The sequence below is a fragment of the Anopheles maculipalpis genome, chromosome 3RL (assembly GCF_943734695.1).
Source record: "Anopheles maculipalpis chromosome 3RL, idAnoMacuDA_375_x, whole genome shotgun sequence".
In the NCBI taxonomy this organism is placed as follows: domain Eukaryota; kingdom Metazoa; phylum Arthropoda; class Insecta; order Diptera; family Culicidae; genus Anopheles; species Anopheles maculipalpis.
The window spans coordinates 30056012-30080464 of record NC_064872.1 but is presented as its reverse complement, the minus strand read 5'-3'; the positions used below and the strand labels follow the sequence as shown (position 1 = coordinate 30080464).

General features: G+C 42.5%; 1 protein-coding gene across 1 annotated transcript in view; it reads right to left on the bottom strand.

Annotated features, from left to right (window-relative positions):
- LOC126565062 (ubiquitin-conjugating enzyme E2Q-like protein 1) overlaps positions 1–24216 on the bottom strand; it is a 169082-nt gene extending 144866 nt beyond the window's left edge. Inside the window, exons 1-4 of the mRNA XM_050222201.1 lie at positions 23816–24216; positions 23221–23362; positions 22796–23145; positions 21165–21256 (exon numbers count right to left, since the gene is read on the bottom strand). Of these exons, the coding sequence (XP_050078158.1) occupies positions 21172–21256; positions 22796–23145; positions 23221–23362; positions 23816–24198 (960 nt within the window). The 5' untranslated portion in view covers positions 24199–24216 and the 3' untranslated portion in view covers positions 21165–21171. The remainder of the gene's footprint in view (positions 1–21164; positions 21257–22795; positions 23146–23220; positions 23363–23815) is intronic.
- Positions 24217–24453: the final 237 nt, after the last annotated feature.

Here is a 24453-nt window from a genome sequence, read left to right as displayed (position 1 = left end):
TGAATAATGTAAGTTCCTTTTCCATCATCGCTCGCTCGGTTGATTGTTAAGCGCATTTCCACCACAAAGCCACACACCACATACCATATCAGCGAAGCAAAAACATTCAACTTTGCCACTTCGGTCGCAATAAGTCGATCCATCCTGGGCGCACCGTGTTGGACGCACCGGTTCCATCGCCCTCAACGACATCATCATCGACATCTCGGCGTCGTGCGGAATCACGTTTGATCTGCTGAGCAAATATTATTCCCCAAAAGCTTACCTTTCTCCAATGTTCTCATTTCACTCTTTGCGAATGTTGGCGAGTGTGTGTATGTGTGTGTGAGTGAATACTACCACCAGCAAAAGGAAGTTGGTCCCGTTCAATTTCGATATTCGTTTCCCCGGCTGCTCGGTGTATTGCGCTGCCGGTAATGATGAGGAGAAAATGGTTCGCTGCCCTTTTTCGGTTTCAGACCATTTGCGGATGGAAATCGCGAATGACAAATCATACATCTACAAACAAATGGCTGCTCCGTGCCGAAGCAGTGTTTGTGTCGGATTTTGTGTTTTTGAAGTACGATCAAACGAATCGGAATGACTTGTGTTCGTGGAAAAATCTCAGTTGAAGTTAAATGGTCAAATGACAGACAAATGACGTCATGAAAATGAGTCGTTTGATGGGTATGTTGGACACATTGAAAGAAGTAAAATTTCAATTTTTGTTATAACTTACAATTTATGTAGAATATTTAATTTTCATTACAGCTTAACACATGTCCAAAACGCCTCAGTCCAAAACGCCAGTTCAAAACATCAGTTAGATGTTTGGATAATGACCCACAGCATTATCCCCTTTTATCTTAAAATGTTGATCTTTTTCTAACCTTTCGAATCCAATTTGTCTGTAGAGCAACATTCATTTCACTCGTGATCCTTTAAATCAAACGAGCTCGTGACGATTATGCTTCTCGTCCAACAGCACATTTAAGAGCAATTCTCTGGCACATTCTTCTAATCTTATCATACCCAACCATCATCCAGAGTGCTGAAGTTTTTTGTGTCCCGTCCTACCCGTAGTCTAGGGCATTCTCGGGAAAGCTGATCACCTTCAGCATACGTTCGTAGCAAACGCGCCCCTAGAACGGAACGGGACGATGACTTCTTAACCGCAGAACCGCACCCTGCTAACGAACGAGCAATTATTGCTGAGTTAATGTCTTCGCTCAACCTCAGCTCGGCCCTTCCCGTGTTCGTGTGTGGATTATATCGTCTAGCATACTGTCCCAACCGGGAGCAACTACTTGCCAGCGCGCTGCTACAAAGTCAGGCGAAATGGTTGGGTTTGGGAATTCGGTACCACCTAGAACCTGGTGCCGGATTTGTGAACTCACACTAATTGAGATCAAACAATATTTCGACATGCGGGGTTGCAGAAATTGGAGGTTCATTTAATTGAAAATGGTGGAAATGGAAATGAGAATGGAAGAGGGGCTTATATTTACTGTGACTTGACAAAGTCAAATCCGAAACCATTAGGAAAGTGTAGAATCAACATGGGCTTGGCACGTGAATCCCTTTAATCGGATTTTACACAATTAAAATCAATGGAATAGTTTGACTACATTAAATATTAATTGTGAAGTATTGAAATTAGCAAATATGAGTTTAAGTTGAGTGGAGGAAATATTCCTCATTGATTTATAAAATAGGACAATAAATTCACTATACATGGGCCTTCCTTTAACCACCGGGGACTACTTAAATATGTCTTTAGAAGGAAACGTTAATCAAACAATATTTCAGAATCAAGAATCAGGCTGTGTTTTGAATAAGGATGCGTTTATCGTTCTTCCATCTTATGTTGCGTGGTGCCGTCATATGGGTCTTTAGACTCTTTCTTATGGAAAACGCAAGGCGCAGTGCTGGGATACTGCTGGTGACATTCCTGAATCAAACGCTTCACCGTTCAAGTAAGGAAGGCAACGCATGGTTGCAAAACAAGGTTCTGGGCTCTGTGATTGAGAGTATTGCCCGAGATCGGAACTACCTGACTGGAACATACAAACCACTCCGGCGAGAGAAGCGCTGGACAATCGATGGTACCGTTGGAACGATGAATACAAGTTTGGCGTTCGGCAAACCCTTTTACAGGCTACGATTCCAGTAGGGCGAAGCTCGTAGCTCTACGACGAATGAAGTAAAGCCTCAAAATCTATAATTTGAATCATTAAGTACAAATTGGACTGTAAGCTGCTGCATCATTATTTGATACACTTAAAATTCGAAATTCATGTAAAGTCGCAGGTACGCATAGAACCTGCTCGCTTAAGTAGTGTACCATATCCAATGATCCATAATCATTATTGAACGAACGTTTGTTTCGTGATAGATGGCAAAAAAAGCTTAGTTAGCACACACTTGAATAATTGTGTTTCTAATATTACAACATAATTGTTGGAAGAATATTAAATTGTTCTTCATCTTCTTAGCTTAACGACTCTAAAATTACCGACATCACGTAGTTGGCTAGTCAATCCTCACTACGGGGGGATGGATTGAGATTTAAACACCGGTCCTGCCGTGAAAAGAATGGCGTCGCTGTTGCCTACTCCACCGGGCTGCGCCGATTTGTTATTTGAGTTAAATTGTATGAGTGAGTATGCAGGTAGGCAGCCTGAGAACGTATAAGATACTTAGAATAAGACTTAAGGTATAATAAATATGAATAACTTGTGAGAGAAAAGCCCTAAAAATTAAATATCTGCTCATAAGTATTTATGAAAACTCTTTGCTATGTACGATAAAATGTACGATAAGATGTTCAAAATAACTTGTTTAAGTTTCATTGTTTAAGAATACTGTTATCTATGCATGACGATAAAACTAATCGACTGATAAATTATTAGTGTTGAAGCTTGGCAAGAAATAAATGCAACGTTCGTTGTGCCGCGATAGAGATCTGTACAAGCAGATCCCCTTCCCAAGGGAATCACCCCACAGGAAACGTACACGACGGTTAACTTTATACTCTATTTTATCAAGATGAAGCGCATTCAGGACGACAAGGAATTGTTCGTTTTTTCTTTCCAACCGCTCTGTTGTTTCGCAACCGAAAGGATAACCTTATCATGTTCCGCATTGACCTTCCTCCACTTTTGCTTGCAGCGTAGGAAAATTTCAAGAACCAACTAGCAGGAAGAACGAACTTTCCTTAAGGGTTCATTAATTAACATTCGTGGCCGGCACCGGGCCTACCGAGGCAAGTCCGAAGCACTTTCGCCACTCCCGCCATGTACGATGGCTTGGTACAGGGTGTTTTGAAGTCTCTTGCTTCAATTGTGTGTGTGTGGTATGGTGTGGATTGAGGTGCAACCGGAAAACCGGAACCGCCTGATTTCCGCCCATGAAGCCGTGATTAAAGTATAGTGCTCCAAAGTTTTCCCATCTCGCGGAGCGGAGGTCATCGGTAGCGGATGATATCCGTCATCGTTAGACCGTGCTGTGAAACAATCGCGTATGAAAAGCGAAGGCGGAGGACAACGGTGAAGCGATTTTCCTTCGTCACTTGCGGTAATTTGTCTCGCAGTAATTATTATCGATCCCTTCGAGCTTCGCTAGAGCAGGATGGTCGGGAATTGAGGTCGCTCGGAGCGATACTCCTTTGAGCGTACGCTGCAGCATCACGATGATGGGCAACGGCAACAAAAAAGTGCTTTATTTTTAATGGTGGTAATTTACGAGCTGATTCATCCAACGAAGGCACTATCGTATCGGGTTTATCTCCTTGCAAACGTGTGTGTGTGTGTGTGTGTGTCTCTGCTGCTTCTGCTGCTGCTGCATGCCGTTCGCGTAGGGAAATATTTCACCAGTTTTCGTAAAGTCTGCTGTATCGTTGCCACGGTGACGCCATCTTTCCAGCCATTAGAGGACAACCCGGGTCGGATGATGGAGCGAATGGAAGCGATCGTTTGTCGCAAGATGGAAAGTAATCAAATATTGGTTTTTCCACTGGCTTCCTAGGCAGGCGAAAGTTGCCTGCCCGAGTCGGTAAGTGAAACAGAAGCGAAAATTAATTGAACCTGTATTTATGTTTCCTCCATGTATGGGTGTTGCTAGTGTGTTGAAGCGTATTTTTGTGTGTCTGCTGCGGTTGTATTGGTGTGTATGTGTGTGTATATTTATGTGTCCATTTGTTTCAATCACCGTCCGTACGTATTATGGCGGATGATAAACGAGTACAAATCGAGCGGAAAATTAAACAAATGGTTTCGCAGGACAGAAAAGCTAGAAAAGCGATAATGTCCACAACCATCGTCATCTCCGACCGGAAACCACCACCACCCGGAACGCGAAAGAAGTGAAGAGAGACTTCGGTTCGTGTCCTATTGGCTGATGGGTTTCTAATGTTATTCGTGCGCCATCCCTAACTGTCACGTTGATGGGTGTGGAAGGTTTTTCCCTGCGGATGCCCTGGCGCACGATGGCAGTGATATCGTCATCTTGGCGGCGTGCGTTGAAGGTGACCTTTGGCCGCAATTTATAGGTCCGATCGAGAGATTGCAAGTGAGCTTGTTACCATGTGGGCTGTGTGCTGAAAGTTTGTAATTTGTAAATGTCGATTAATTTTCTGCTTATGATGTTTTTCCTATCAGCTGTTCAATTTATCAATGTAATTTCGAATTTTTTGCTTCAGTGAACGATCGCATTTTTTTTGAGTCTGGAGTGCTGATGATTTATATGATTTGTTGGGACACTTCAACTTCACATGGATTATTGATTTTATGAGCAATTTATTTCGAAATTTTTGTTGCTGTATAATATATAAGAGATTTCTCTTACATGATTTTTCTTATGTTGGAGACTTTCGAAGGCCTTACCTTGGATAGGGAGACTCTTAAAGCTCTTCAAATTTGAAGGCGAATGTGTTAAAATATATTATCTCTAGTTTTAACGGTCCGGAATTCTGCCAGTAATAAAGTAATGCTCTGTTTCTTCGGAAAATAAAAAATTCATATCACCAAGATCGACATTACTCGGTAAAGCCCTTCACATCTAGGCTTGCAAGGGCATCCTCGGGCGTCCCGCAGGGTAGCAACCATGACCCTTAAGTGTTTCTGCTAAAAATAAAACATACTTCTTTGGTTATCACTAAAGATAATTACCTTTTGATGCTGATAGCGCATATTGCTTTCGCATAATGCGTGTGCCAGACGGTCGTGATCAATTACAGGCGTCATTATGCGACATCTAGTCTTGGTGCCATCGTTACGCAGTATCACTCTGCCCAAAAAATGTGCAACGATCACTTTTGCCTACTCACGGCATCAGTCAACATGTGACTACGCGCGGAATGGCCTGATCTAGCAGAGGAAACATTGTGCCAAAGCTCTAAGCATTTTCCAATATTTGAGGCTTCCTTTAAGGATTGTGATTACGTTGTGGTCAGCTGCGGAAGAGTGCTTGAACTGATTATCAATATGGATCGTGTGTTTTAAGACTCTACATACATCAAGGGATTCTATTGCTCACTGGATCGTTCACTGCCGGGAAATACCACGCAGCACGGTCTTAGGCGCGTCTGTCCATCCAGCGAAAATTCATACGTTTTGCGCTTCGAAGTTTCAAACAGAGGCAGACTGTCTTTCATCGCAGGACTCCTCCATGAACGCATCGATTCCCTGAAGATAAAAATCGATAGAAATAAACATTATATGCTAGAAAAGATAATAATGCCTTTCCAATTTTCGTCTAGAATAGTTGATGCATCTCAAATGTCTCTTACCATACCGGGGGCTTGGATTGTCTTCAGTAATTACGCCCTAATTCAATCTTCCCAACGAGCCAAGTTTTGAAATTTTAAAGTATGCTAATAAGGCAAACAGCTCGCACCGACGAACGCACTTCACCAACATATGGCCAAAGATGGCTAGAATCACAGCTGACATGCTGCCAAATAACTTATCGTTTTCTTCCCTTTAGTGTTTGGTTTGCTAAGCAGAACTGAAGAACAGAGTTTGGGTAAGCTGTTTAGTAAACGTGGCACGATGTTCTTTGCCATAATGTATTAACATTTCATCACAATTTAATTACAGCGAGCTGTTACGCAATGGGACCAAATTCTTCAACAAACGACTGCAATTTAGAAGAAATTTGTCGTTGGAGAAATGTTTACGAGAAATTGTCGTGGAAAACAGAAGAGTAAAGTAAATGGTTGTGTTTCAGAAATTCCTAAGGAGAAGTAAGTGTTCGTGTTAGGTAGTTTTGAAACATTTTTCATTCTAATAATAAACCAAAAATAAGTTTGAAAATTTTAGTCATCATCAATTTGATTATAAAAATTGTAGTATTTTAATAATCACATCGGGAAGCTGTAAACAAAACATCAATTACTCATTTGCTCCTCCAAAAATTTTATGATTTATTTATTTATTTATTTATAATTAATAATGACGGTCCAGTGCCGTATTGTCAACACCGCTTGTGTTGAAAAAAAAAATTACAATCATATTGATAGGGCATTTCCTCCCTATTATTTGCCTTATCCCGGGCATACTCGGTTGTGGATGGTTGTGGTGATGGTGTTGATGATGCTGCTGATGATGATGATGATGATGATGATGATGATGATGATGATGATGATGATGATGTATTCGTGGATGATGGTCCGGTTCTATTGCGGTGGCTATTGTAATGATGGTGGTTGGTTGCATCCGAATTCCGGCTATTGTGGTGTTGTGGCTGATCTATTGTTGATCATTTTGTTATGGTCTGGACTGTAACGAACAAATAAACATCGTTAAGACAGCACGAACATTTATTTGTCTGCGTACAGTGCTCTCCAGTGCATTCCAGCAATGACATTCCAAGCTCAATCTAGTCAACGTCCAATCAAAGGATGATCGACAAGCTCTATCCCGCAGCAGCGAAAGCGACTTCACTACTCCCGAGACTGAGCCCGCCAAACACCCCGAACCCGACGCCAACGCTGTCAAACTCAATGTGCCAAAACTGGACTGGAGTGGAGAACACTGCACTTTCAACAACGCCTGCCTCCCTTTTACGGCAGTGTTGGAATCACCCTCGAGTGCTGTTGCCCAGTCATCGGATCGCCCGTGGCACTACAAAAAATACATTTAAAACATAGACAACACAACATTTAACAAAAAAGGAATTGGGGAATACGAATAAGGATTGGAAGGATACTTGGGATGTGGAATCATAGGACAAGACCGTTGTCTCTGGCGAATCGGTAAATGATCCTCATGTAGAGGAGGTCCCTGGTAGCCAACAGTTCTCTGATTTCTGTACCCGGTCGTCTGCCGACATTCTCGACTGCGCTCAACAAGGAGGGTCTTGCGGTTTCAAACTCCACGCAAGACCACAGAAGGTCATCCACATCGTGGAATCCGTCACCGCAGCCACACACTTTTGTCTGAGCCAGAGTTATACGCTGTAGATGAGCATTCAACGCAAAATGATTCGACATCAGTCGAGACATCATCCGTATGAATGCCCGGTCCACAGAGAGCCCATCGAACCAAGGCCGCAGGGACACTTGCGGAGAGATCGAGTAAAGGAAACGCCCGAGTTCATCCGCCTCCCACATGCTCTGCCAGCGAGACAGGAAAAGTTGCTGAGGGAAACGAAGGAACTCCTGGGCCGAGATAGGTCGGTCGTAAAAAGCGCCTTCTTGGACGCCTGTTTTGGCCAGTGAGTCTGCCTTCTCATTGCCGGGAATTCCACAATGAGAAGGGACCCAAATTAGCGAGATCTTATACGCCTTATCGAACATTGAGCCAAGCAGTTCAATGATTTTTATGGTGAGGAAGTCCTGACTCTTAACAGCCTTCGGAGATCTCAGAGCTTCAATAGCACTAAGGCTATCAGTGAAGATGAAGTACTGGTCCGAAGGTCTCGCTGCTATCATCGATAGTGCGTACAAGATTGCGGCTAGCTCTGCGGTGTAAACACTACATGGCTGCCTCAATTTGAAAAATGCCTCGGTGAACTCGCTAAAAACACCGAAGCCAGTGCCCTCCTCAGAGGATGATAATTTTATGATTTATCTAAAGTTGAAAAGCACGTGTGATTAAACATATATTAAATGAAATATTAAACAGTAGACCACTACTGACCGGTACGGAAGTGTGATCCGGCAGATATTGAAAGAATTTTCGATAATCATACCCGAAAGTCATTCAGGAAAATAAATCCATTTATCAACCAAATTGACGGATCATAAATCCAGCCAAAATCGAAAATCAGCATTCAGCCAGCGCTTTTCAAAAGGGATATCTGTTTCCGCTAGGTTCCGTTTGGTACTGTGGAAGAATGGACTTTTTTAATGTTCATTTCAATCGCAAGAATGTCGAACGGAACTGACAGCAGCACATGGGATGTTGGGGTAAATATTTTTATATTAATTTTTTCTATGATTAAATCCATACAAACATAATATTTTCCACTGTAGCAAGCATAGAGTGTTTATTGTAGAGATAAACAGATATTAAATTATTTTGGTTGGATCATTTTGAGTCCTGGAGCAAGATAAAACACATGTATCACAAAAACCTGATTCGAAACCCTCTAGAGTCCATCATTTTGGATCAGATGAGCTCTGTTCGCTTGGAGTATTATTTTCATCGCTCACTGATAAAACTGCTTTATATGCTTCATTTTCGCATCAAAGTATCAACAACGAGCGATCAAAGCGACAGTTCACGATGGTGCGGTGCGCCCTGATCGCATAGTTAAAGGCACACGAAATGACCAACCTGAATTCCGGCATTGTGTAAGGGTTGCTGGTGCATCAGTCAGCCATCGGGCCCACCAGCCCGATTGGAAAAATTCTGCCGAGAAAAAAAAATGCAAATAAAACCGTTCATAAATGTCACTGTCAGTGCTGATGCACAGGAAAAGCATCGCACATGCGAGAAGTTGACGCACTAACAAATGCAACAAAACGAAAATCATTTTATTTCAACAAATGCATAAAATGGAAGCAAATGGAAAAAAGCGAAAGTGAAACGGATAATGGCTGTGTGTTACCATGGCACCGGGTGGGAAATGCTACACCATTATCCATTCACTGTGCAGCAAATGGAACTGATTTGATTGGAGATATTGCCCGTTTTTTGGTGTGTTTTGGTTGTGTTGGAACCTTTTTTGTTCTGTCTCTAGCTGTCAGGCATTTCGTTATTGGTGCCGGAATGATATGAAGTGTAGAATTTTATCCATAACGGGTGCAGTTCGAATGTTACCGTAGAGCAAAAATACTGTGTGTCATTTTTGCTTAGCATATAAACAATTGTTTCATATTTGAAATGAATTCTTTATTTATATGCATGTGGAGTATTTTATCTCCGTCTGAAAGTTTTAAAATTTTATCAATTATTTTGAAAACAGTTCTTTTTGTAAGTGAGCTTAACATTCTTTTGTTTAACCAAACTGTATTGGGACTAAAACTCTAAAAGAAGGGTAGTTTTCAATAACAGCAATTTAGTTTTTTCGAACTCATTTAGAATGGCCTATCTGTATTGCAGGTAGCAATTTCTTTAGTTAAGAAATAGCATATGTTGAGAATATGGATGCATGTGAAAATAAGTCCTATAGAATTTTGACAACAAAATGAAACGTTTTGAGATCAATGGCAAAGGTTGTGAGTTGGATAGAAAAATCATGTAAAGAATATCTCTTCTTGTTGACCTGCTCAAGGTTGAACACGTCGTGGTGACATGGCCACTTCTCCAATTTGTTTCCAGGAAACTCGGTCTAGGGCATCAGTACTCCATCCGATCTCCAACGTGGGCTTCACTTGATCCTTGGTGGGAAATGAGTCTATGATCCTCATCACGTGCCAAGGAATTAGAGCTACTGGTTGAAAATCATGCCCCGGTTCCTGTCGTTCTCATTTATTTTGATATTTTTTTATACTTTCGTATTACAACAAACAAAAATAATATAAACAGTCTATGTTCCAATAGAATTCATTCTTCTAAGCTCGTTTCCTTTGATCTATCACAGGCCTTTGACAGAGTTAATAGAAGTTTTTTGTGGCAAACTATGTCTTCTCTGGGCTTCAATCCAGGACTTGTGCGATTTTTGCGAAAAGTTGGTGAACGTTCCTCCTTCCGTATCCTTGTGAACCTTGGCATCGGTGTGTGGCGCACGATCGATGGACACGAAGACGGTGTGGTCTTACCTGTGGGACGGATCTGGGGGTTTTCGAATGCCATTAACCCATTTGGCCCTTCCACGCAACCGAGGTGGACTCAATCTTCACATTCTCGCCATTACCACAACAGCGTTGCTGGTGAATCGGTAAATTGCAGAGCAACGGGTTGCCTAAAAATCGGGGCTCAGCACATAGATTGCGCTGGGAATCCCCCGAATATAGGCTCCATTGCCACAATGTATCCGTGCCTTCAGGCGGTAATCCAGCAGCTCGCATACCATCCGGTACCTACAGTCTCAAACCAAAAGTTTGCGACAAATGATGGTCGACAGACTTCCAGACTCCAAAGTGGCTATCGAATCACCTTCCACGGATTGGCGATGGATCTGGAAAAACGTCACCATCTACTGACTTTCATCCGACCAACGCTCGATACCGTATCTGCTGGTGCACAACAAGGTGCCACACGGACTGCTGCTCGACAGGATGAATCGGGCTTCTTCAGCCTGTTAATTCTGCTCCCAGCCAGAGACTCTGGAGCACAAGTTTGCCCTGTGCTCTAGGGTGTCCAGTGCTTGAAGCATACTGATGCAGGCTATGGAAGTCATTGTTCCAAACCACAACCTCAACTTCCCTTCCCTCGTTTTACCTATTTTAAGTCACATTATCATAAGTAAGAGGATTCCTATTCTACGTTTCTTTGCAAACTACATCATCCAAATTGTTGGAAACAACAATGATGTGATTGATGAAAATATCCTTAAATGTTCTTTGTAAAACCTGTACGTCGTCTCTACATGTACCCCACATTTCTTTTGTAAGCTAGTTTTTAAGTTGTTTAACATGAACAATATTTTATAAATTTATTTTATAAAACATTGTTTTTTTTTCTTCTAAATTGTAATTACTCTCCTTTGCTCATGCTATTCCATTAACAGCACAACTGCTAAAAACCCCCGTCAAAATGTCCTTGGGTGTAAGAGCACAACAAAGGATAACGATTATTATTTCATAAGTCTCTTTTCATTAGTGCTTACGCCATTTAGAAGCGCATTTAGTCATCATGGCCTGGGCGACCCATCACACGTCGTCAATTACCGTTTTGGGCGAACGGTCGCAATGGTCGCCAGCGAGGCTAGAAAATACCGGGTCTGCTCCAAAATACCGATCGTCCACCGCTAATTAAAGCACCGCAACGCTAATGACTATTCCCGCGAGCCAAACATCCCGACAGGCATGCGGTGAAAAGCTGGCTTTTTACACGGCCGACAAAGGTAGAAAGCATTTAGCGCACCTCTTCTCTAGCCTTCGCCGAAATCAAGAGACAACGTCCCTTTTGCTGGTGGCGTTTTTACGGTTGGGTAAGTGCAAAAAAAAAAACCGCTACCACAGAATATGCTTACCTATCGTGAAAGGTAAACAAAAAATCTAAAAGTAAAAATTATGAAGGAATGTAAAAGGTGGAGAAAAGAATCTCACCGTTGCGGAGCTACGGAACTGGTGGATAATAAAAAATGTATGTCCAAAACCCAAAAAGTAATTAATCTTCTAGTGAATTAATGCAAAATGATGGTGTTAAATATGGAGAGAAAAAAGGAAAGCAGAGATGGAGCGTATAATAAGAGTTTTTAATGTAAAGGAAAAAAAGCCCCTAAAGTAACCAACTCCAATGGTCATTTTTAAGAAGAGGAAAACAACCTATTTAATTATTTATGTGAGGGTATTGTAGCAAAAGCCGCGGATGTGTCAAAAAATGTATAAGATCAAATGCTGGAAAGAAAACTGACATTATTTTTATCTCTTATTATATTTTCACCAATTTGAATATCTTGAATTATCGCCAGCATTCTAGCGCGAGTTAAAAACTAAAGGGTTCGGATACTGACGAAGTATCAACTTGTTCTTGCTGCGGTCAAAATCGGAGTACGTTTATTCGAAATATCAACTTGTTCTTGCTGCGGTCAACATCGGAGTACGTTTTATTCATTATTGATTTACATTCGCTAAATAGGAATTGGACGGGGAAAGGAAAGATATTCGGTTATTGCTGATTGTTGTTTGTCCCGCTAATGCAGATTTGGCTATTGGCTGTTATGCATTTGGCGACTAGGTCAATCGATCAACACTGTTTGCTGATCGACGCTGTTTACTGTTGCTGTTGATGGAGTCGTTGCTGGCGTCGGTTAACAACACTGGAAAATGCTGATTGTTAAATCGCGCAACACCGTCTCAATGCTGTTTTTGGTGCTGACTTTTGACCCGAGATAGGTGAAGTTTTGGACGACTTGAAATTTGCGGTCAACTATCCGTACATCACCCCGGCACGTAGTTCCGGATTTCTTAGTAGGGCCGCTGATGGTGCCACCATCAATTTGGTCTTTGCCCCGTTAATCTGCAACCCGAGGTTTCCTGCCACCTGCTCGATCCTTTGGTAGGCATCTGCTACCTTGAAGAGCCGCAGACCAATGATGTCTATATCATCAGCGTATGCCAAGGATCTGGGTTGACTTATAGAAGATGTTTCCCGAAGTCTTCAACTCCACCTTCACCTGGCATGTGTCGTTGGTCATGGTCATTCTAACAAGCCTGATCAGTTTGGCCGGGATTCCAAAAGAGCTCATGGCCTCGCAAATGCGGCCTTGAAATCTATGAAGAGATGGTACGTGTTCAACTGCTGTTCAGCCTTCTTCTCCAAGATTTGCAGCATGGTGAAGATCTGGTAGGTGGTAGTTTTTCCGCCTCAGAATTCTCTTTAATAGTTTCCATATTTGTTCAACGAATAGGACAAGCTTATGCTGAGGGATTAGGGAGATTAGGGAGATAATTTTTAGGCGGTATTCAACACCGTCGGTTCCAAGTGCCGTATTCCGTCGGTGCTGGGTGCCTTATTGTTCTTTAACCAACGGATAGCATTGCACGTGTCCTCGATGTCAGGTGGCGACGGTACATAGGGACCGTCTGCCAGTGGAACTTCTAGCTGTTCGTTTAACTGGTCGTTAAGTAGTTCATCAAAGTTCTAAGCCCATCATGAGAGGACCTCAGGCTGGTTACTGACCAGATCACCATCTTTGTTGCGACAGCAGGTCGCCCTAGGTATGAAGTTGTTTCGGCGGCCTACTATCGCTTGGTAAAACTATCGAGTGGGACCGTAAGCCTCTCTGATCAGTTCGAGTTCCCGCACTCCCTGCTCTTCCCAGGTGTGTCTTCGTTTTTCTACCCTGATAAGCCGTTTGTATTCCTCTGCGCATGCCCGCGTTCGGTGCCGTTGTCGCAGGGCTCGGTATGCAGCATTTTTACTTTCCGTCATTTGCCTACATTCTTCGTCGAACCAGTCAGACCTGGTAGTGCCACGACGTGGTGGGAGTGTGGTGCTTGCAGAGCTTAGTATTTTCGTTTTTAGAGCGTCCCTTCTTTCGCCCGTTGTTTCGTACATCGTTTGTGGTAGTAGAGACTCGTCTAAAACGGCTATGAATGTCCGTTGGACATGCTGTCCTTTAGAGAGTCCGTGTTGAGTCGAGGCTGCGTGTTTTCGCCACCCATTGGCGCGGGGGCGGTATATTCTACACCGGATCACTAAGCCAACCAAGCGGTGATCGGAGTCGATGTTGGTTGGATTGTCTGCCCTCACTGTGAAGGGAAGGGTCTGGCGCCAACATCAATTATTAGTATTAAATTTTGGGTTTCAAATGTGCGTTAATAACAAATGTTCTTTTTCTTCTTCTTGGCTTAACTACCTCTAAGGTCATGCCGGCCATCGAAATGGCTTACTAGACTGCCGATACCACATAGTTGGTTAGTCAGGCCTCACTACGGGGGAACAAATGTTATACTCTCAAATGAAATAAGACAACACACAGAGCCACTGGTCTTTATATTGCAGAATCAGGTTCAGCTCCCTTCCACACCGTTTCCCCGCACTGAAGACTGATTATCCGACTACTTGGCATCAGCTGGTCTAGTGAGTCATTAAATGGCCAGCGTGACCTAGAAGATCTTTCACCTAAAAAGAAGAAAGCAACACACTTAAGAAATTATTCATCCGACTATTCTTCGACTTTTCAAACTTTGTCACATACTTTTAATAAGAATAGTGAGAATTTTGTCATCGAACTGGAAAAAATGGGTAATAATAGTTTGAATATTTCTATTTTAATTTTAAAATAAACCAAAAATAGTTTTACAAAACAATTAACTGCATGTTTAACGGCAATGATTCTCAAATTAAGGCTGATAAGCCCCAACTTCATCCTTACCACATCGGTTTATCCAACCACTTGTTACAGGGCAATGTTGTACACAGTGCACCATAAACCCAGGCACGCTGCGGTTAAAATAACAAATTTCTCAACAATTAACCAATTCATTACCATCTCGCTACCCGCTAAGCTTCTTTACACTGTTATGCGAACTGAATTCCAAAGTGCACGCCTAGACCGAAATTTCACCAGGAAAACTTTCCGCATAAGCTGGACTTCACTGGATTGGGGAGCGCAAAAACCCCTCGCGGCAACAGGTAACACAGGGTTCGCTTACGAAAAATTTCCTCCTCCAAAGTAGACAAGTTCCGGCGGCTCATTATGGTCGCGCGTACCCCTTAAGCCTTCGAGCAACGAAACCCGCCAACCTTTGGCATTGTGATTTGTTCCTGGAACGGTACCGTACCTGTGGCAGGGAAAAACAACAACCTTTTGCGTGCTGCAACTCCGTGAGGCGGATTACATCTAATTGCATGTTTTCGTACGGTTAGTTTTTTTCGTGCACTGAAGTTAGTGTGCCGTTTTTTTTTGTTTAATTTAATTCGAAACGGAGTAATGCTTCACACGGCTGCATAAAGCGAAGGCAAGCGGTATGATTTATTCAAGCAACCAGGCACGCCATTTTTTTCTTAACGGGCTCCCTTTTTGTGCAACGGTTGCAAGTGCCGGGGGAAAAAAAGAAAAACAGCGTAACAACGTAAGTGGTGCTTGTGTGAGTGTGTGAGTATGTAGCTTATTAAATATTAGTAGCTAGATGTGGAGCAGCTCGCAACGTTCACGATTGTCCTGCCAGACCGTTCGTCCTATGGGAAGAGTGAAAAAAAAGGGTGCGATAATAGGAAGTAAGTAACAATAATTTGAAAGCTTAAGCTTTCCGTGCTTATTCCGGCAGACATTTTGGACGAAAAGTGTAAAGTGCGATTAGTAACTCATTAAAAAGCATTTTCCTTTCAAAGAATTTCACAACGTGGGTTTTTGATGTCTTGCACTTCACATTTTATATTGTTTCTTTCCTTGACGAGGTTTCTTGTGGGGTTTTGATGTCTTGAACTTTGGACACATCTTATGCTGCTTGTTTACTGTGCTTTATTTCTGGTATTCGTGGTTTATTATTTAAACATTTTTTCCCTCATTTTTAGGATTTTAAAATATATGGTTTTCGTATCAAAAATATGTTAGACTTATCAGAAATAATTAGGGATCGTTGATGTCGTGAACATAGTCGGGTAGTTATGCTCGTACAAAACCACCGGACTTATCAGTGTGCGCTGTGTATCGAGCATCTAATGTCTTGCAGGAGTGTTTGGAACTCATATTAGGCACGATTTCCTTTGAACTATGCGCAAGATCGCTGCTTAAGTTGTTGTATGAAGAAACGATCGTATCAAGGTGGCAAAATTTCGAGACCATCGCTGTCAACTGGACATTCTACTTTCCAGTCGGGCTCAAGGTCATCACTACTCAGATAAATTATTGTTAAGGCACCATTTTCCGTTGGTTGTCACCATGGGAAATTAGTTGTTAGGCCTGCTGAAACATCCAGCGCGTGGTCTCGACGATCCGATCTCCGATCCGATCCGATCGACGATTTTTGGAGTACGCATCCGTGGTGTGCTAGCCTTCAGCAGAACGTCCCCTGACTCGCATCGAGTGTACTTTAAAGTCATCCTGTTTAAGGGTGGAATTCGCAAGTCACTGAGCGATATTCGAATTTCTGCAACAGCTTAACTGCAACGCACAGAGACTGTTTGTGGCACAGAGACATTTTGACCATCGACTCACCGACGCTAATTTCCATATTCAATCTATACGTTTAGGAGAGATGGCTTCGGTTTAAACTATTGCTGTGAGTGATCGGGACGAACGAAGGCGGCTGAACGGTCGGGTCGGATCATCGCAGCGAGGATCGACAAGAGAAGACGATGAGTTTTTTTTCGTTTTTTTATAGAGGCTTGAGTCTCAGAGACTACATTCGCCTCTAAGAGACGATGAGTCATTCTGAGGATAGCATAGCATGTGTGTAGTGGGTAAGTGGTGTTAAAACGGAACGGTTTAGAAGAGGACACGAAGAACATTCCAAATGATCTTCGCTGGAGGACAGTTACCAGCATTTTTGTTGATAATATGACCATCCAAATCCTCAACAGTACTACTCACACAGATCCTCTTTGGAGACGGGCACGGGCTTCGGTGTATTTAACGCATGTACCGAAGCTTTCCACAAGCTTAGACAGCGAGACGCGAATCCTCCGGACCAGTATTTTATATTTACTCAGCGCTATATAGCCTCAGCGCTGTCGAAGCACTGAAATCCGTCGAGGCGTTAAAGAGCTCTGATTACTTTATACAAAAAATACTGAATACTCTAAGCTCTTTGATTAACAAAGCATTCCAAATCGCACAACAGCTATGCATGGCCCGCTGGCAGAGCATGTATAATGAGGACGAACTCGGGAGGAACCTGCACTCCATCTCACCACAGGTTTCCCTGCGTCCCTGGTTTCACGGGCTCCCGGTAGATCGTGCGTTTATTCGCATGATGTCGAGACTATGTATGTCGAACCATTATGCGATTGATGCACATCTTCAACGTATAGCTAGCGCCGACTCCATGGTTTGTAGCTGTAGCAACGGATACCACGACATTGACCACATCCTCTGGTCATGTGTGGAGTTCCATGCGGCTAGACCCGGACTCTTAGCAGCCGTTCGGGCATCTGGAAGATCCCCGATGCGCGATATTCTGGGCCAGAGGGACAACTAATGTGCGCGGATTCTGTGTGACTTCGCTAAAGAGATGGGAATCGTCCTTTGATCCCTTCCCTTTCCCGTAGATTGTACGCACTATCGTCCTATTAGCAGTTTGTTATGGTGCAGATAACGAAGCAGATTCGTTACGGTGGCGTCGACATGCGCCACTCGCTATTTCCGCTCCAGAATCAATAAAAGCTGGATTAGGGTTCTGAGGTCGTAACTGGCGACCTTGTCGTTGGCGGAATGTCTGGGTTCGGTTCTGCAGTAACCTTACAAGGTTATTGTGGCTGTCGGATCTTTACGTTTTGCTGGTGTCAGAGTTGCTAGCGACAACATTAGATCTCTGAAACAATTGAATTAGGTTTGGACGACGTGTGGTTGTGACTGGCCGCTTTACTGTTGGCGGAATGCGAGAGTTTGATGCTACTGTAGCTTCACAAAGTTGTAGTGGCTTTCGGACTCGTGCGTTCAGCCGATGGTGGGGCCGTTAGTAACAACATCCAAATGCTGGCAACGATACAGAGTGGCAAACATCACAAAGTATCCACAACAAAGGAGGTTTTCTTGGGAGCCAGTTGCCAGACTCCACGGCACGATGCTCCAAAGAGGCGCCAACCCCTTAGCAAACATAGAGAGGACAACTTTAGAACCATACCTGGCAGCAACAACATCCACAATCGAGCTCAACCGGGATAATGTGCACTGGAATTGAGGAAGAAAGAAATGACTCCCCGAAAAATAGGATTAAAGTTTAATGAATTGTAGGAATACGGCCTGGCCGTCATAACGAAATAAAAACAAATTGTTTAGAAGCTCGGTTTACGTCCTTTCAATACTGACAATCTCGATCATATGAACGAGCATAATTTTCGAGCAGTTTCAAACATTACTTGACAAAAAATCCGAGATTACCGTAAGCTATCCATCTTCAAATTCGTGTGTCATGATGTGTAGTAAAGTCGGATGATGTAATTGGATTGGATTGTTAACGTCGTATACAGACCACAATAGCCGACGATAACCTCTTGCTTACCTACGTACTTCGGCCTGGAGCGAAAGATTATGATTTGAAAACCATCAAACTTCAACAATATTGCGTAGGAGCTTTAACGCCCCCATAACATCTCGCAATGACAATAACAAATGGCCAAATCAACCTTTGCTATGTTATGCCCGAAATAGAAAGCATAGAAGAAAAAAAAAGATTACAAAAAATAATCATCGGTGCATGGAACATTTCCCAAGTTGGTAATTTGAGTAAAAGTTAGCAACAAACAATTCCACATTCAGATTTATTTCGAGCGTTTTTAAATTATATTTTTTATTTGTGGGAAAAAAAGGAAAGCTTTCTTTTTTTCCTAAAGTTTGATGATTTTTTGTTGTTTAATAATGCATTAAATTTAATAGTTGAAGGTGTAGTTAACACATCTTGATACAAAAAAGAGACTTAAAAATCTCGGATGCAGAATTTCAAATGTGCACTTTTTCCAAACTTCTGTTCGCTTACACGTGGTGTAAACCAGTGTGAAAATGTTCTACTAACAATGTATAACGAACACGAAACACGATACACGGCCGGTAAAAAAAGCTTGCATCACCATGTATAACGAACTAGTTTCATTCTGTTACAAGACAGAATGTAGCATTAACGAGAAAAAAGTCTTCCTCGTGCTGTTACCTGAAGCTCGTAGGTAATTCGTGAAAATTAGGCATTCATTAAATACCATCCATGCATCCGACCCTCCACCTTTCCACGGCGTACGAGTATGCACACGTACAGCAACCTTTTTCCTCTAACAAACCTCTTAACAAAAGGAGAGACTCAATTTTTATTCCTGAAGATAGCGCACAAGGTGCAAGCTGCATAATATGCGCACCATCACCCGCACTCGTGTTGGTGACTGAATTATGATGCGAGAATTAAACCATTTGCCAGCGCAACATATTCCCCAGCGCACGCTGTATGTGTGCTAGAATTCCATGAAAACCTGCCAAATTGAAAGAACCCTTGTCGTACTGGTTGGATGAAACGATTTGCTACCGTGAAGCTGGTTGAAGTACAGGAATAATGGAAAAAGGATTTAACATACACGGAGCATGTTCGTGTGCGGGGACTCCCTTTTTTGCCCTGTTCGATACCTGCTAACGTGGGATATCTAAATAGGTAAATTGGATAGATTGGGTAGGTTACAAAGAAAAAAAAAAAGGGAGTGAAAAAGAAAACCCTAGCCAATTGCAGTCGAAGCAGATATTTGCCGGGGAAAGATTGTTGGAGACAAATTTATGCTCGTAACATATGACTGGATGGTTGGGCTTACGGGGGGCTTTGGAGGCGTTGCAGGGGACTACCGGAAATACCAGGAATTTACAGTAGCGCTGTAAAATCTATTGCACTGTGAACGGTTTTCCTCGGGCCCATATGCTACGAACGGAGATTATTTCTCAACGAGTAGGACGATGCAGATGGTGAAGCGAAAAAGAAAAGGAAAAGACTCAGACATTCTGCTATGCAAAAGGAACGAGCAGTAAGGTCTTTTCTTTAGGCGGAGGAAAAATTCTTCGCTCACAACTTATTACGCTTCGACGTGGGCTGCAGCTGGGAAAGTGTGCACATTTTGTGGTGTGCAATAATGTTGCAATCAAGCGAAACCGTGCAGAAATGGCGTCGATATGGTGCACCGTAGTTAGTGCTCCACTTCCAATCCAAACTATGCTAACACATGCCACTGACAATGGGATGTGACACATTGCGGGGCAATTGGGAAGGTTTTATTCATGTATGAAAAGAGGAGAAAATTGGGGAAAATTATTTCTTTCATAATAAAAATGTTTAAAACAAACAGCTCTCATTTCAGTTTTTTCCAATACATCTCGTACCATTTAAAATATGCCGTTTATTTACAAAAATCTTATATCCATAATACGTGTGATGAACAATTTCATAAACAAAGCCACATTTTGTCTGTTAGTTTCGCGTCCTCCAGCCACAACAAACACACAATACGTACCAACTCATTCACTCACAAAAAAAGCGAAGAAGGAGCCGTGGTTCTGTAAACTGATCTGCCTGCTGAATACGTGTGTATTTATTGTATAATACTTTGAGCACACGCGCCTTGTAGTTTGGTTGCTTTCGTCGTTTTGCGTACGCTTACCACCTTGCGCGCTAAGAAGATCGTTCCATAGGAGGTTGGACAATTGGAGGATTACGAGCAGCATGAGCAGCACGTCACAATTTGTTTTGCAATTTCTCTGTTTTCAAATGTTTCGGGTTGTTGTTGTTTTGCCAATCGCGATCGGTCCGTTTTCGCTTGATACACAGTTAAATATACGTTTTACGTCCAATCTGATTTTCGAACTAGTTTATCTGATGTTTTGCATTTTGTTTGCCAACTTTTTTGCTTTGTACATTGCTTCGGGGGAGGGAACAACGGTTTGGTTTTTGGGCTGTAGAATGCACACGTGTTCTTTCGATACGTGTTATTTCGCTATACTATCTCAAACGAATTGGAAATGCTCTGAAAACTTAACTTTTTTTTTTCTGTATAACTCTTTCGGTGACTTAGGTTTAGATAATTGGGACTCAGCGCACCATTCTCTTTCAATAAGGGGGGGGGGGGGGGGGGGGGAGGAATTTATCACCAGTGTTTGATAAAGGGATATAATTTTTCGTGATTCCATTCGTCTGTTTTCGGTATCGACACAAGTTTTTATCCTTAACGCATAAGTCTAGAGACGGATTTTTTTTTTAAACGGATGGGTGTTAGGACATTGTATGTTTGGTAAGAGATCACTTCGATGACACACTCATTGCACACTTCAATAGGCGTTTTGAGCTTGAGTTTTCTATTGCAAAATAATGCGAAACATTTTACTAGCTACGGGATGAATGGGGTTTTGTCACGTGAAATGAACGGAGTTTAGGGAACTACTGTATCGCGCTTCTCTTCATAAATTCTCTTATAAAGGGATAGCTCAGTGCCGCCAAAAAATACATTCGCTCTAACCATCGTTGAGGGCGGGCGTTACCCAACCATACTTTTCGTGAGTTTTCACCAGCGATCGGAAAGCTTCCTCTGCGGACCGTCTGTTGGGATAGGGAAAGAAGATAAATATTGTTTTTACTATGAGGATTTTCATAACATAAGCATCTAATAATACATCTGTAAACAATACTTCTTCTAGAATTTAATGTTACAGGGTTTATCGGCCCATAAAAAAGGTATTGGAATAGTAAAAGCAAAGCGGCATTTGATATGTACCACCTCATCCGACTTGATCACACATTGCATCTGTTTATCCATGCTGTTTCGATTGATAACACAATTTCCGATTACTTTAGAACATCGTCAGATTTGAGGCTTTTTCTATACCTATACGATGGCTATGTTTAGCATAGAAAGGTGAATTCTTGGATTGAATTTTTTGTACTGAGTCAACTAAAATCCAAGCGTCTTGAGAAACGAGCGATTGAGCAATCGTAAATGCTGAACGGAACATCCGAACCGTTCCTTCACGATAACCATGATCCAAGGCATGGAAGAAGCACCAAATCTGACGGCTTTCTAAACCAATTGCAAGTTGTTTTATCGATTGAAACAGCGTAGCTTAACTGATGTAATGTGTGTTCAAGTTGAAAAATGCTGTGCATTTTGAGTCCCGTTCCACTGTTTACGCTATCCTTATACTTGCTCTATGGGCTGGAAAACCCTGTATCAATATTACCATAGCTACCAGTCCTAAAACGTTTCTTATTTGAAGTGCGAAATTTGAAGTGCCACTATCCAGATCATGACCCTTTCGAAGCAATAGTTTTCTTACATCGGGAAAATAGAGAATACATGAGTGTAAGGCCTTCCTTCTTGGCTTAACGACCTTTAAGGTCATGCCGGCCATCGAAATGGCTTTCTAGACTACCGATACCACGTAGTTGGATAGTCAGTCCTCACTACGGGGGGACAGTCCGGTTGGGATTTGAACCCCGGTCCTGCCGTTTGAAGACCGGCGCCGCTATGGCATACACCACCGGGCCACCTTAAGGCCTATTTTACATGAATGACCAGCTTTTCGGAAAGACTAATTTCAAGAGTCTCTCTACCAAAAGTAAATTGTTGATGACTCCAAGGACTCCAAAGAGCATAATCTCTTGCAGATCACGTTTACTATCGAGTCTACGTGAAAGCTGTAGTGCTAAAAATCAGTGAATTTAGTTTGAATAATTTGACGAAGAAATTGTCAAACTTATGTTTAAAGTCCTGTACATTTTTGAAACTTTATGCTCCTAGATTCTTCAAGAAGGAAGGAGTCATTGTCAAAAATGATTGCTTTAGAGTACGAGCTACGGTTAGCTCAGGCATTTTTTCGTGTTTCTGAGTGATTTCTATGCATTCTTAGTGATAAAAATATCAAACAGCAGATAAGGCATTGATGTGTTTTCTACAACAATGGCGTGTAGCGGAGAGGAACAGGTGTCCAAAAAGGCCTTTCAGATCCCCCGAATAATGCATAAACAATCTTGAAATCCTTACAAAGAAATTATTCTTTTACATTAGTTTAGGACTAGCTAAAGAAGTTCTTTTTTGAGATAGTTACTGTATAAAAGGGACGGGTTTGTTATCACACTTACCGACTGAAATCCTTGGCCGATTTCGGTTTCCGCGACACACGCCCCTGTCCCTTAACTAAGCTCGCCGCAAACTGCATCAGTATCGCCTCCACCGTATAGGCACTCGCCCAACCACGTGGCGTCAGCAGCTCCATACAGATGGCACCACCCTCCATCACAAAGCCCTTCTCAATCCGTGGCTCAACGACACGCATAAACGGTGGTGCGAAGGGGAAGTTTTCCGGAAACACTAGATGCAGCAGGATGAAGGGTATGTTGAGTTCGACCAGATCTTCGGCCAGCGGAGAATCGGGATCGATCCGGTACAACCGGGCGTGCCATTCGTACAGATTATCGTTGATCAGCTCCACCTGTTTAGGTGTTGAGTAGTTAAAAAAAAAAAATGCAACGAGGGAACCAAGGTGCGGAACTTGATTTGTACTCACCGTAAAGCAAGGATCCGTCCGGGAGTGTTGTAACCGTTCGATTTCCTTCAGCTCTTTCATGAGTCGTCTCGAACGGATCGTGGTGTCGAGAGGTTTCGATGGAGGAACATTCACCATTGGAGTAGTAGTTGGGGCTACAACACTATAAAAAGGAGAGAACAAAACAGTTCATAAGCCAACATTGGGTTGTTAGGTTTTAAATGCTAATGAATGAGCTAATTTTATTGCTTTTTCAGCTGCACTTTACTTTACATTTATTGTCATTTATAATCTGGATAATCTTTCTATTAACCATTTATTTTTAAATGTATGCTTCATCTCATAGAATCTTTATTTGTGACTGAATTATGTGACTAATCATAAAAATCCGTCTTTTTAAATTATTCTACTCCACAAAAAGTAATCAAATTATTTCAAAAGTGTTTTACAAAATCTTTGCATCTTATATTAATTAATAAATGAGATGAAATATGACATACAGAACCAACTTTTAATCTCATCCTAAAAAAGCAGCTGATTAGCCTTAAACACGGAAAAAAGTTTAAAAACCCCAACTAACACTCATATCAAAATACAGCAAAGCCAAGCCACTCACCATCGTAATCGCCGCATGGGGCTATCGGTGGTAGATTTACTGTTGCCACTATTGCTACCATTACTGCCACCGTTGCCATTCGACACTGTGCTACCGCACCCATTCGTCCCACTGCCCGCCACATTCCCCGCGCTCGGTCCACCCGGACCACTGGCACTTCCGCCCGGACCGCTGTGAGCCGTCGCCACCGTAGACGAATGGTGCGGGTGATGGTGGTGGCCGTGGGGTAGGTGCAGATGGTTCGAATCTGTAGCATCTGTCGGTGGGGATGCCGTGTGGGTGCCGTTACCGTCCTTGTCTTTACTTTCCTTGCTCTTGCTTTCCGAGCTTTTGAAGAACTTCCTAATGGCGGCCGTTACTTTCTCCTTTGATCTGGACGACATTTTGTGAGGCGACTTTTTCGGCCCGGCGTTTGGAAAAACTTGGTTCTTCCGTTTGCGGGTTTTTTTTGCACGCTCTTCCTGGCTCGATTTTTTGCCCGCGTTTTCGGTAAGCGTCGTCGTAATGCTACAGCAGTTCGACGTGCGGGCAGTTTCGCTGACGTGATGTTTGGATTGGTGGGTGAGAGTTTTTTTTCGGAAAGATAGAAAAGGTTGAAGCCAAAAGCCTGCCCGGGACGTGACTCGCAAGATGAAAAG